Source organism: Vulpes lagopus, chromosome 4 (assembly GCF_018345385.1).
Source record: "Vulpes lagopus strain Blue_001 chromosome 4, ASM1834538v1, whole genome shotgun sequence".
Lineage (NCBI taxonomy): Eukaryota > Metazoa > Chordata > Mammalia > Carnivora > Canidae > Vulpes > Vulpes lagopus.
The window spans coordinates 114,061,791-114,074,746 of NC_054827.1; the positions used below are offsets into that span (position 1 = coordinate 114,061,791).

Here is a 12,956-nt window from a genome sequence, read left to right on the forward strand (position 1 = left end):
TACGAACAATCAGTTCACAGAAAAGGAGATTAAAATCACCCATTTCTCAGATACTCATAAAATTTTCATGAATATGAAATGTAATATAAATTAAAAATTAAAACAACAAATGCAGTCGTTTGCTTGCGCGCCTCCGATGATTGTTGTGCACTGAACATGCACAGTTTTTCTATCTCAGATCACCAAGAGCGTGTTTCTCTTCATCCTCAGATCTTCCCCTTAGGTTTCCAGAGGGGTTCTCACCTGTTGTCAGACAGGGTTGGGGCAGCTGCTTCTTCGAGGGCACCAACCTCGGGAAGGACAGAGGCGGGTCTCCCACTCTCGCCTCCCGGTACTGGGAACCAGGACTCACCCGGAGACGTGGAACAGGTGTGCTGGGAGCGGCGTCCGCGCCCAGGGAGGCGCGCATGGGGCAGGCTCCAAGAAGACCAGGCGGACGAAAGAATGGGAGTTCTTTCGAGACAGAAGAGGCGAGACTGGGCTCGTCTCCAGCAGCAGGACCGCCTCCAGCAGCAGGAACACCACGTGATGAAACAAAGGGGTGTGCCAGGGACAGGTGCAAGCGAGGACCTGCAGGCTTGGGGGGGCGGGTAGGGAGGGGCTTGCCGGGCTCGTGTAGCGGGGTGGGAGCCCCTCCACTCAACTTTCACTTTCCGTAGGCAAATACACGGAGGCCTCAGGGAAGTGAAATGACCCGTACCAGGTCATAGCTGCAGCCATCCCTGGGGTCCTAAGGGTCAGTCAATGGATTGCCCCGCTTCCCGCGCTGCCGCACCGCAGGGGCTCTCAGCTCCCAGCCCGGCTCCCAGCCCGCGGGCCGGGCCACCGCTTTGGACTACAACTCCCAGGATCCCCTCAGTCCGGCCTCCCCCGCCCCGCGCCGGGCTGGGGGCCGGATTCACCAATAGGAGAGCAGGGCTTCCAGGGGGCGTTCTCTGCGGCCAATGAGCGCGGCGGGGGGCGGGCTTCTCCCGTCCATTGTTCTCGGTGCCCCTCGGGCTTGAGCCGCGGTGATCCGGAGGGGCCGGGCCGTGCCCAGGGGCGCTTTTGCGCGCGGAGTGGCTGTGGAAGCCCGACCGGGTGTCCCGAGAGGTGAGCCTGGAGACTCGGGCTTGGAGCGGCGCGGGCCGGGGGTTGGGAGTAGCCCGCGGCTAGAGACTAACGGGCCTGGAGCCAGTGCGGGCAGCCCTACTGGGGGAGGGGCGTCGGGGGAGCTGTCCGCGCCCGCGGGCCGGGGCCCCCTGCTTGACGCGCCGGGTCCGCTCGGGGAACGCGCTCAGACGCTGCTTTCGGGCGGTGAGCTCCCTGCGCCCCCAGCCGGGGCTGCGGGGTGGGGACTGGTAGCTCGCTGGACGGCGTCCCGCGCAGCTCCTCGTTTTACAGATGGGGAAACTGAGCTCCCGAGGGGGCGTGTCTTGCCCCAGGTCAGCGAATGAGCGGAGCGCGAGCAAATTTCCGGGGCTCGCCGCAGGGCCTCCCCTACCTGGGCATCTTCTGGCCCTTTGGTAAATAGACAGGAGAGCTTCGGTGTTCCCACTAGCTTTGCTTTCTTCTTTTATTTTCCCTTCCCTGTCTCTCCCCCCCCACCCCCCATTTATTAAAGAATATTTGAAACTACATGTGGCAGAATGCATAGATGTTAAATTTCATAGGTATGCTTTGTGCAGCCATCATCAAATCAAGATATAGAACATTTCTAGCACCCCAAAGGCTTCTTTGAGCCCCTACTCAGTCAGTATCCGGCACCCAGAGGTAGCCATTATTAAATCAGCATAGTTTTTTTCTTAAAGATTTTTATTTATTTATTCATGAGAGACAAAGAGAGAGGCAGAGACATAGAGGGAGAAGCAGGGTTCTCATAGGGAGCCTGATATGGGATTTGATCCCTAGACTCAGGATCGCACCCTGAGCCAAAGGCAGACAATCACTGAGCCACCCAGGTGTCCCAAAAATCAGCATGGTTTTAAATACATTTTACTATGGATGTGCCATCATTCATTAACCATTCATTCCTCTGCTGCTGGGTTTTTTAAATGCCAATTTATTATTATTATTATTATTATTATTTGCAATTGGAAACAATGCTATGGTTTCGTTTCTTTGCAAATAAGTTTTCCTTTACAAAGGTGGTTTTTTTTTTTTTTTTTTAAGATTTTGTTTATTCATGAAAGACATAGAGAGGCAGAGACATTGGCAGAGGGAGAAGCAGGCTCCATGCAAAGAGCCTGAGGCAGGGAGCCTGATATGGGACTCGATCCCAGGACCCTGGGATCATGACCTGAGCCAAAGGCAGACACTCAACCACTGAGCCACCCAGGTGCCACAAAGATGGTTATTTTTAAAGATAAATTCCTGAAGGGGCCAAGGCTGCATTGAAGAATGTGAATATTTTAAAACTTCATATTCATGTGGTAAGTATGCAGTTTAGATACTGCCTTCCTTCCAGTGAGGCTCAAAGTATCTTGACATCTGATCCTTGCTAATCCTGAAGATATCCCCATAAGATAAGAAGGATAGGTGTTATTATCTGTACCTATTAGATGGTCACTGAGCTTAAGGGACTGAGTTGTGTGTTAGATCAAGGTCACTCATTCTACAGCAAGTCTGAACTGATTTAGGACAGAATAACTCAGTCTTGGGTTCTTAGGAGGGCTTTGAATTTCTGATACCATTCTTTTGGGAAGAAAAGTGCTGTATTTTTTGTGCTTGTAATTCTTCTTAACTTCTTTTAATAGAAAGAGGTTTTCAGGAATAAGCCATTTTTCCTTTAAGAGGGACAAGAAACTTCTGTTGATTTGCAGATGTAAGAATCACTTGGTGGCCTGACCTGGGCTGCTGTGAGTTAGATCACTGTGGGGCAGTCTGCTTATTGATGTGGTTCTCTTTCTTATTTCCCAGTCACGTTACTTGTTGACATTTGAGGAGAGAGGTGTCTTCTCAGTGAGTCTGGCCTAGAAGACTGAAGTTCAAGGCTAGAAGCCTGGGTGGTTGCCCCAGGAAGGTGAATGATGGCTGCAGAGGGGCCTAGAGTAACCACTCCCCTGAGCCCCATGGTCCAAGTGCCTCAGGAGGAAGACGAACAGGAGGAGGTCACCACCATGATCCTGGAGGATGATTCTTGGGTGCAGGAAGCTGTACTGCAGGAGGATGGCCCTGAGTCGGAGCCCTTTCCCCAGAGTGCTGGCAAGGGTAGCCCCCATGGGGAGGCAGCTGCAGGGCCACAGGGTGCCCTTGGCCGCCTTCGAGAGCTGTGTCGGCGCTGGCTGAGGCCCGAAGTGCACACTAAGGAACAAATGCTGACTGTGCTACCAAGGGAAATTCAGGCCTGGCTGCAGGAGCATCGTCCCGAAAGCAGTGAGGAGGCTGTAGCCCTGGTGGAAGACTTGACCCAGACCCTTCGGGACGGTGGTAAGATGCTGGACCTCATGGGGAGTGGGTGGGAGCATCCCCCCAAAGTGGAGTAGTGTGGTGTGTGTGGAAGAGGAGAAGGTGGTATCCAGGACGGAGCTGAGGACAGCCCATCCTCCTGCTGCTGGCAACGAGGACATTGTCACTTTAAGTTTTTTTATTTAGTTTTTATTTTATTTTAAAATTTTATTTATTCATGAGAGACGCAGAGAGAGGCAGAGAGACAGGCAGAGGGAGAAGCAGGCTCCCTGCAGGGAGCCCGATATGGGACTCGATCCCAGGACCCTGGGATCACACCTTGAGCTGAAGGTGGACTCTCAACTGCTGAGCCACCCAGGTATCCCAACATTGTCACTTGTTAATGTCCTTGTGTGCAGTGGTAGTTCCAGAATTTCGGTATAGGAAAGGCTTACAGGACTATTCTTGGAGCTATATTTGTGTAATAAACATAGTGTTTACTTCTGTGTTTATTTGGAGTGGTTGGGAAACCGATGGAGGTTATAGGGAGGGGGACTGAAGACTGTATAAACCACCCCTTGGCACCTTCTGTTGTGCAGCCAACATCTAAATATTTGAAGTTCCAGCAATTACAAGAGCCAGATAATCCTATTTCTAAAGAGTTATTTTTTCTTATGAAACAAATCAATGACGAGTAAACTGGCTAGTAACTAGGAACTAGCTATGGTATAAAGTCATCCTAGGCCCTTTTTTGTTTTTTGTTTCTGTTTTTTTTTTAGATTTCATATATTCATGAGAGACCCACAGAGAGAGGCAGATACACAGGTAGAGGGAGAAGCAGGCTCCCTGCAGGGAGCCCAATGTGGGACTCAATCCCAGACCCCTGGGATCATGCCCTGAGCCAAGGCAGATGCTCAACCATTAAGCCACCCAGGCATCCCTCATCCTGGGCTCTTTTTTTTTTTTTTTTTAAGATTTTATTTACCCATGAGAGACACACACACACAGAGAGAGAGAGAGAGAGAGAGAGAGAAGCAGAGACACAGGCAGAGGGAGAAGCAGGCTTCACGCAGGGAGCCTGACATGGGACTGGATCCCAGGTCTCCAGGATCACACCCTGGACTGATGGCGGTGCTAAACTGCTGAGCCACCTGGGCTGCCCTCCTAGGCTCTTAAAAGAATAATTTCAGGGACGCCTGGTGGCTCAGCGGTTTAGTGCCTGCCTTCACCTCAGGGCATGATCCTGGAGTCCCGGGATCGAGTCCCACATTAGGCTCCCTGTATGGAGCCTGCTTCTCCCTCTGCCTGTGTCTCTGCCTCTCTCTCTCTTTCTCTCTCTCTCTCTCTGTCTCTCCTGAATAAATAAATAAAAGAATAATTTCAAACTTGAGCTCTTTGTAAGCTTGTCACCATGTTACTAATACATTCTGGGATCCAGGCATGCCATTTAGCTATGCTGTCTCCATTATGGTCTTCAGCTGGAGACTGCACTCCTCCGATTACCAGATGTTTCCTTCACATCTGCCCGGGTCCCTAGGGCTGCTTCAGGACCCATGGATGATGGCTGCCTTGGCACTGATGAGAACCATAGAAGCTCAGAGAAAGGAGAGGAGAGGGTAGGAGAGGCCAGAGAATGTGGAGCTTGAGCAGGAGGTTGTAGGCTGGAGTGGGATTTGGAAAAGCGCAGGGCAGTAGGGAGGGTGTGGCAGCTGGGAAGAAAGTGAGGGGTGGCATGAAGCTCATTGGTTCAGGTGACACTAAGGGAGCCTGGCTGCTTGGAGTAGAAAGTGTATTTTTAGGAAGGGGTAGGATGTAGAGTTTGGGGGAAGGGTGGGTGGGGGCTTGGACTGAATGTCATTGGCCTCAGCAGGTTCTTGAACTAGAGCCCAAGGGGAATGGGAGGAAGTGGAATTTGGCAACAGGATATAGGTTTGATTTGAGTAGGGAGAGGCCAGCGGCAGGAGAACAGCCAGGAAGCCGCCCAGACATTAGGCGTGCAGGCATAGGGGTCAGGCCGTGGCGGGGATAGCAGAAGGAGAGGACATTGGACACATGTAAGGAGAACCAGTAGTAACACTAGCTAGCATTTACAGATCCCTTTCTGGTCCTGGCCTTGTGCCTAGCATCCACTATGCAAAAGTGACGGACACTTTCCCATCTTGGGAGGTGAGTGACGTTATCATCACCAGAGAAGTTAAGTGACTCCCTGAAGATCATGCAGCTAATAGGAGGCCCAACCAGGATTTGAACCCATGGGTCTGAGAACCTGGCCCATGTTCTCAAGCATTTTATCACATCTGTGGTGCAAAGTATAGTCCCTAGTGGGGTGTTGGAAAGAGGAGATGCAGACGAGGAGTAAGACGAAGGTGGCTTATTCAAAGGTGTCCAGTGTGGAAGATTCAGAAGAAAAGAACGGAAAAGAGGTGGTTTGGGAGCAGAGGTTGTGAGCAAGCCCAGGGACTTGAGAGGTAGGAGGAAGCCTGGCTTTTGGAAAAGGGACTGACCTTGTGAGCCCAGCCCTGCCCTGGACTCCTCACATGTCCCTCTCACTAGCAGTCCCGGGAGGGGAGTGGGGCTGTCACTCTACAGATGAGGAAATGGAAATTCAGCAAGGTCAAGCCCTTACTCAAGGTCACACACTAGATAGTAAGAGGCGGAGTCGGGATTCAAACTCCAGTCTGTTTGCTTCAACGTGTGTTGGGCAGGTTTTATTTGGAAAAAAAAAAAAATACCTGGTTTTCTTTGGCCCTAAAAAATATCTTTTGACTTTACTCTTCCTATTAAAACCCCAACACCCTTATCCTGTCCTAAAAACTTAGTTCATTTGCCTCCTGATGGATGTGAGAAGTTTGTAATGATCTTTAGGATCTTTAGTCAGATACTGTGGAGAGGCCAGAGGGGTTGAGGGCTGAGGAGTGATCTCTGAAGTGGTTGTATCTTTTTATTTATTTATTTTTTAAGATTAGTTTATTTTAGAGAGAGAGCATGAGAGTAAGCATGAATCTGGGGAGGAGCATAAGGAGAGGGAGAGAGAGTCTGCTCAAGCAGACTCCCAACTGAGCGTGGAGCCCGTGAAGCTCAGTCTCACAATCTGTGAGATCATGACCTGAGCTGAAACCAAGAGTCACGTGCTTAACCAACTGAGCTGCCCAGGCACTACTAGGGTTGTGGATTAGTTGGGGAAGTAGTGAAGCGGAGGGTCAGGTCTGAGCAGGTGCCGCTGATGTGGTGACAGGTACCCACTGTGACAGCCTTCCCCATCTGGCTTTGCTGTGGGGGCTTTGTGCCTTTTATCACTCCCAGAATGTCCAAGATGGGCTCCTCAGTCCTCTGACTTCAACCCTTGAGATCAGCTTTGTTGGTCTCCATTCATTTAGCAAAGCCTCCTGACCTTCCCCGTGATGACTCAGAGGAACTCGTGTGCTTGTCTTCATCCCCTCAAACATTTGTTCAACATAAGACAACTTGACCTCTGTTCTGTTCATCCACCTTGGGACCTTTGGACACACTTTTATTCAGCAGTGGACATTTTAATCCCTGTTTGGACAGTGGTTATTTAATATTTGACTAATGGTCACCTCTAGATACTCACATTGAAAGGTTCTTATGATTCCAGTGAAGATGGGATCTGTGCTACTAGTTTAAGTGGTAAAACTCATCTCTCCTTGTGACTATTTCCCAAGGACGTTTCCATCCCCACGTGCAGTCCTCATTCAGAATCTTGTTGTTTCTGCTCTGAACTCTTAAAGCAGTCTGACCTCTCCCTTACCTGGTGCCCCTGTTCTACTCCTACCTGAACAGTCGGGCACGCTCCTGCATAAAAGTCTGCATGAGTTCCCCAATGTCTCCAGATCAAGTGTGTACTCCTTATTCTGCTCAAAACCGGGGCCTTGTGTGGTCTGGCCCGGACCTGCCCCACAGTGGCCCTTCATCTTCCTACCATTGCCCTGGCTCCATTCAGACTAGACCTTGCTGCTCCTTAAATGTAGCCTATGCTTTCTAGCATCCATCTGTGTGCCTGAATTTTGAGTTGGAAATCTGATCACCTTTTCCAGAAGCAATTTCCCCCAGTGCTTTGGATTCTCCATGTCCTTTAGCTTTTGGTTATGTACCACCTTGTTTTCTATTTATATGAATAGTTGTCTTATTTCTTCTAGGAACCTTTAAAATCTCAGAAGGCATGGAACCTGTTTTCTTCTTTCTTTTCTTTCTTTTCTTTTCTTTTTTTTCTTTTCTTTTCTTCTCTTGCAGCACTGCACACAGTGGGAACTCAGTAAGTGTGTCTGGCACAAATGAATGAATTTTCCCGCCCACCAGCAGGTGTGGAGAGGCTCCCCTGCTCCATCCATGAAGGAGGCAGATAGATAGCTTCCTCATTCCAGGCTTCTCTGCCTTTCCTTAAGAAAGCCATGCTAAGCTTTGGTTTTAAAACAAAATGGGGTCAAGCCCACACTTGGCAGAAGGCAGCTGGGACACTCCAAATCTGGACAGAGGGGAGAGGCAAGGCTGCAGACCTGGGGGGGATGCTCAGGCCAGTGGGCAGCCCAGACAGCTTAGTCCAGCAAAAGAGCACTTACTCTTAGCCTCTGGCATTTTCATCCTTGGAAGTACCATATGAATCCTCTTTTCAGCAAACACAGTGAATACTATCATGTTTATGCTACTAATAAAGATATTTTTAAGTTCAAAAATTCTTTTTAGTAATCTCTACCCACACCATGGGGCTCGAACTCACAACCCTGAGATGGAGAATCAGTCACATGCTTTTCCAACTGAGCTAGCCAGGCGCTCCAAAGATATATTTTTTTAAAATTTATTTTATTTTTATTTATGATAGTCACAGAGAGAGAGAGAGAGGCAGAGACACAGGCAGAGGGAGAAGCAGGCTCCATGCACCGGGAGCCCGATGTGGGATTCGATCCCGGGTCTCCAGGATCACGCCCTGGGCCAAAGGCAGGCGCCAAACCACTGCGCCACCCAGGGATCCCATCCAAAGATATTTTTAAACAGAACATGTTTTTGAGGACCAAGTTTTGTGCTATTCCATTTCTCAAACAACAAAGGCTCAAAGGCATCCTTCCTGCCTGGCCCAACTATAAACTAGAAGGTGGCCTTTTTCACCTGATATTATCCATCCAAACTGCAGGAATCATGTGGGAGACCAATAGCATTTACTTGCATGGGATAAGCTTTGACTTTGGAAACCTTGGGCATGGTGAATCCACACCCCCAGGGAGGACATTTGCCTGACAGTCTTTTGTGCCAGGGAGCTGGCCATGGATGTGCACATCAGTGAATAGATGACAGAGAAAATGAACTGGCAAAGGGCCAGAATTGCAAGTCTCAGTAGGATGTCCATGGTCCTGTGGAGCTCATCTCTCCAACGAGAAGGGTTTTCGGTTGAAGTGAGATTGGCCCCTGGCGGCTGTGTTTTCAGCCTGTGTTTTACAGACCCATTGAAAGACCATTTGTGAAAATCACAGGGTATCTCTCTCACTTGTTATAAAGTCCCAGCATAAAACCCAGAACACCTCCCTTTTTTCTTTTTTTTCGGGTGATTTGGTGAATGACAACCTAGATTTGTCCAGGGTACTCCTGAAGATGAAATATTTGTCCTTGTAAGTCATCAGAATGTCTCAAAGTTCAATAGTGGGTGGACAAACCATGCCTCTCAGATTCCTATCTGTAAGCAGCCTGGAGTCTGGGGCCGGAAATCATTTCTCAAATTTCATGGCCCAGTTTTTGGTTCAGAAACTACAATCTGTAGAAGTGAGATAGCTTGACTCAGGCCTGTTGTCTAAGTGCTCTACCCAGGGCTCATCCACCTGTAAGAAGTAAGCAGAAAGGTAACCTACAGCCTGCAAATCAGGGACTCATGCCATGGTGGCCTTCCCCAGATGCCACACACCAGAGTTGGTGCAACATGCAGAGGAAATGTTCCTCTCCTGACACACAGATTTTATCTCACAGAAGCTCCATCACCCGAAAAAGAAACTGTTGATGTCACAGGGGAGCAAAGGGGAAATTTGGGGGCTCAAAATGGATGAATCCTGGTATATCAATCCTCTGACCATCAGTACAGCATGTGGTCTCCAAACCAGCAGCATCAGCATCATCTGCAAATGTATTTGAAATGAACTTCCTGGGCTCTCCCATCCCAGACCTACTGAACCAGAAATTGAGGGTGGCGCCCAGTACCTCATGGTTTAACAAGCCGTCCAAGTGATCCTGATTTAAGCTCCAGTTAGCAAGCCACTGTGCTAGACCTCTGGTTCTCCAACTCAGCCACATGTTGGAATCACTTGGGGCCCCACTTCCAGGGATTCTGATTTTCTGATTTCATTGGCTTGGGGTGCAGCCCAGGCAGGGAGGTTTTGAAAGCTCCCACATTGTCCTAAGCTGCAGCAATTTCAAAACCACTGCTTAGAGCCTTACTCTCAGTGTGGTCCATGGACCAACAATACTGGTGTCACCTGGGGCTTATTAGAAAGGCATGCTCAGTCTCACCTAATCCAAGTGAAGTAGAATCTGCATTTAACAATCTCTCCAGGTGATTCGTCTGCACTTTGAAGTTTGAGAAGCTCTCCTCTAGCCTAGAGAGGAATGGAGGTTATCCACTTCAAACCTACTGTTGTTCAACAGTCAAGCCCAAGAACCACGGCTTACCTCTCCAGGCATCTTTAGCATTTCCTGGCTTTTGGTGAACACAGGCAACAGGTCGCCTATTCTGAGTTTGGTGCCCCAGCCAAATTCTCCCTTCATAACAACAAAGAGCAAATACATAGATTTTTCTTAACAGGACCAGGAATGGAGAGTGTTGGTGGGTTGTAAAGGTGTTTGTCTTTTTTAAAGTTATGATTCTCAGCTTCAAAACAAAAATCGCTTTTAATTCACTTAAATATTTGAAACACATACCATTCAGAGCTCTTTAGATGTAACATATAACTCTAAAATGTTTGGCAATCATTCATTTAAACAGATAACAGAGCTCATTGCCGGTTTTATCAATGGTTAATCTTTCAGGCAGCCAGAGTGGAGGTGGACCAGTGCTCCCAGTCACTCAGGCACCAGCAGGCTCCTGCCAGGCTTGCCAGGGCAGCACTCTGACGGGGAGAGCCCAACTCAGCGAGAAGCTGTGTTAGAACCATCCCTGCATTTTAGGGCAGTGGCTCTGACCATGGTGTTGAGGTCCTAATCAGGTGGGAAGGGCTTTGCCAAAATTTTTGGAGCCTAACCCAGACTAGAGCATTAAAGTCTATGACTAGTTCATTTTTCTAAATAAATTACAGTAAAATCAGGTTTATCTCCCTGTTGATACCAATTTTCCTCACCCTCATCGTGATCTGCTTTCCAGTGTGAGAGACAGCAGAAGTGTCTTGTCCAGGAAGGGGGACATGCACAGCCCCAGGAGCAGCAGTGGAGAGGTGCTGCACATCTGAGTGTAGAGCCTCTGTCTAGGGCCGGAGAATCCAAGAACTATTGCTTTAGTCTGAGCCTTGACTGCGGCTTTTGTTTACTAACCAGGAAAGGCAGAAAGAGGGCCCGTGGCCATGCAGCAACCATTCAGTGGATAGTATTTGGACAGTGGTCTCACCGTTCTGAAAAAACTAACACTGGATCCTTAGTTCATAACTTACACAGTAATAGATCTCTGTCTCACAGGTCACACAAAAATAAATTTTAGATGGATTATAGATTTCTACTATAAAAGACTGGAATAACGTAGGAGAATATTTTTATCATCTTTTGGTGAACGACCTCTTATACAAGACAGCCATCTTCAAAGCTGGACAGGACTCAGGAAAACAAAAAGACATTTATATAAAAACGGTACCATGAACAGAGTTAAAAGACAGTACACCAACTGGAAGGCAATTTTTGCAACGAAGTCTGCAGTACAGCAGATAAGAGTCAAAGACTCTTGATCTAGGGGTGCCTGAGTGGCTCAACTTGAGCATCCAGCTCTTGACTTTGGCTCAGGTCATGATCTTAGGGTCCTGGGATTGAGCCCTGTGTCGGGCTCCCTGCTCAGTGGGGAGTCTGCTTCTGCCCCTCCCTCTGCTTCCTGCTCCTGCTCCTGCATATGCACACACATTCTCTCTCTCTAAAATAAGTAAATCTTAAAAAAACAACAAAAAGAACAAAGAGCTCTTGATCTGTAAGAGCTGCTGTAATCCATAAGAAAAGTCAATGCAGGGATCCCTGGGTGGCGCAGTGGTTTAGCGCCTGCCTTTGGCCCAGGGCACGATCCTGGAGACCCGGGATCGAATCCCACATCGGGCTCCCGGTGCATGGAGCCTGCTTCTCCCTCTGCCTATGTCTCTGCCTCTCTCTCTCTCTGTGTGACCATCATAAAAAAAGAAAAGTCAATGCAGTGGAATGAAAGGTCAGAGATATGAGTAGGCAATTTAGAAATGAAGAAAAGTAAGTTATAACTTTATGAAACCATATGTTCAGCTTTGATTGGGGAAGTACTCATTACAACAAGATATTATTCTTTTCCCTACTGTACCATCAGAAGTTTAATAATGTTTCTGAGAATTCTCTGCCTTGCTGAGCATTTATTTAATCTTCTAAACTAATTTCAGAATTAGTAGGTAATGCCATCTATTTTAAATTTGATAGAATACATAAAACTATGAATCATATTCTCTTTATGGTGTGATAAAATTTACATAACAAAATTTGCCATTTTAACCATTTTTTTCATTTTAACCATTTTTGTTGTATTTCACAGACATTAAATATATTCATATTGCTATACAACCATCACCATCATCCATCTTCAGAACTTTTTCCTTTTCTCAAACTGAAATTCTATGCCCAGTAAACAACTCTCCATTCCTCCCTCCCTCCCCAGCAGCACCTGGCACCCAACATTCTAATTTCTATCACTATGATAAATTTGCCTGCTTTTGGTACCTCATAGAGAGTAATCATACAATATTTATCCTTTTGTGTCTGGTTTATTATTTAACTTTGTATAATGTCCTCAAGATTCATCCATGTAGAAGCATGGGTCAGAATTTCATTTCTTTTCAAGGCTGAATAATACTCCATTCATTCATTCCTTGATAGACCTTTGGGTTTTCAGCACTTGGTTATTACGAGTAATGCAAGAATGTGGGTATACAAACACCTGTTTCAGTCCCTGCTTTCAGTTTTTTTGGATGTATACCCAGATGAGGAATTATTAGATCATATGGTAATTCTATGTTTAATTTTTTGAGGAGCCACCACACTGTTTTCCACATTGGCTGCACCATTTTACATTCCAGCAATGCACAAGGGGAGAATCATATATTCATTTTTTAAAGATTTATTCATTTGCTTTTAGAGCAAGAGCATGTGCAAGGTGGGGAGGGGCAGAGGAGAGTGAGAGACAGAATCTCAAGCAGACTCTTTATTGAGCATGGAGCCTGAACAGGGCTCGATCCTAAGACTCTGAGATCATGACCCTAATCAAAACCAAGAGTCAGATGCCCAACTGACTGAGCCACCAAGGCACCCTAAGAATCATATATTCTGTTCAGTCTGTCTCAGGGACTCATTTTTTTTTTTAAGATTTAATTATTTTTTTTTAATTTTTT

General features: G+C 47.5%; 1 protein-coding gene across 1 annotated transcript in view; it reads left to right on the top strand.

Moving 5' to 3' along the window:
- Positions 1 to 961: 961 nt before the first annotated feature.
- The window catches only part of ZSCAN2 (zinc finger and SCAN domain containing 2), a 39,656-nt gene continuing 27,661 nt past the window's right edge, over positions 962 to 12,956 (top strand). Inside the window, exons 1-2 of the mRNA XM_041752959.1 lie at positions 962 to 1,092; positions 2,899 to 3,408. Coding sequence (XP_041608893.1) covers positions 3,006 to 3,408 — 403 coding nt within the window. The 5' untranslated portion in view covers positions 962 to 1,092; positions 2,899 to 3,005. The remainder of the gene's footprint in view (positions 1,093 to 2,898; positions 3,409 to 12,956) is intronic.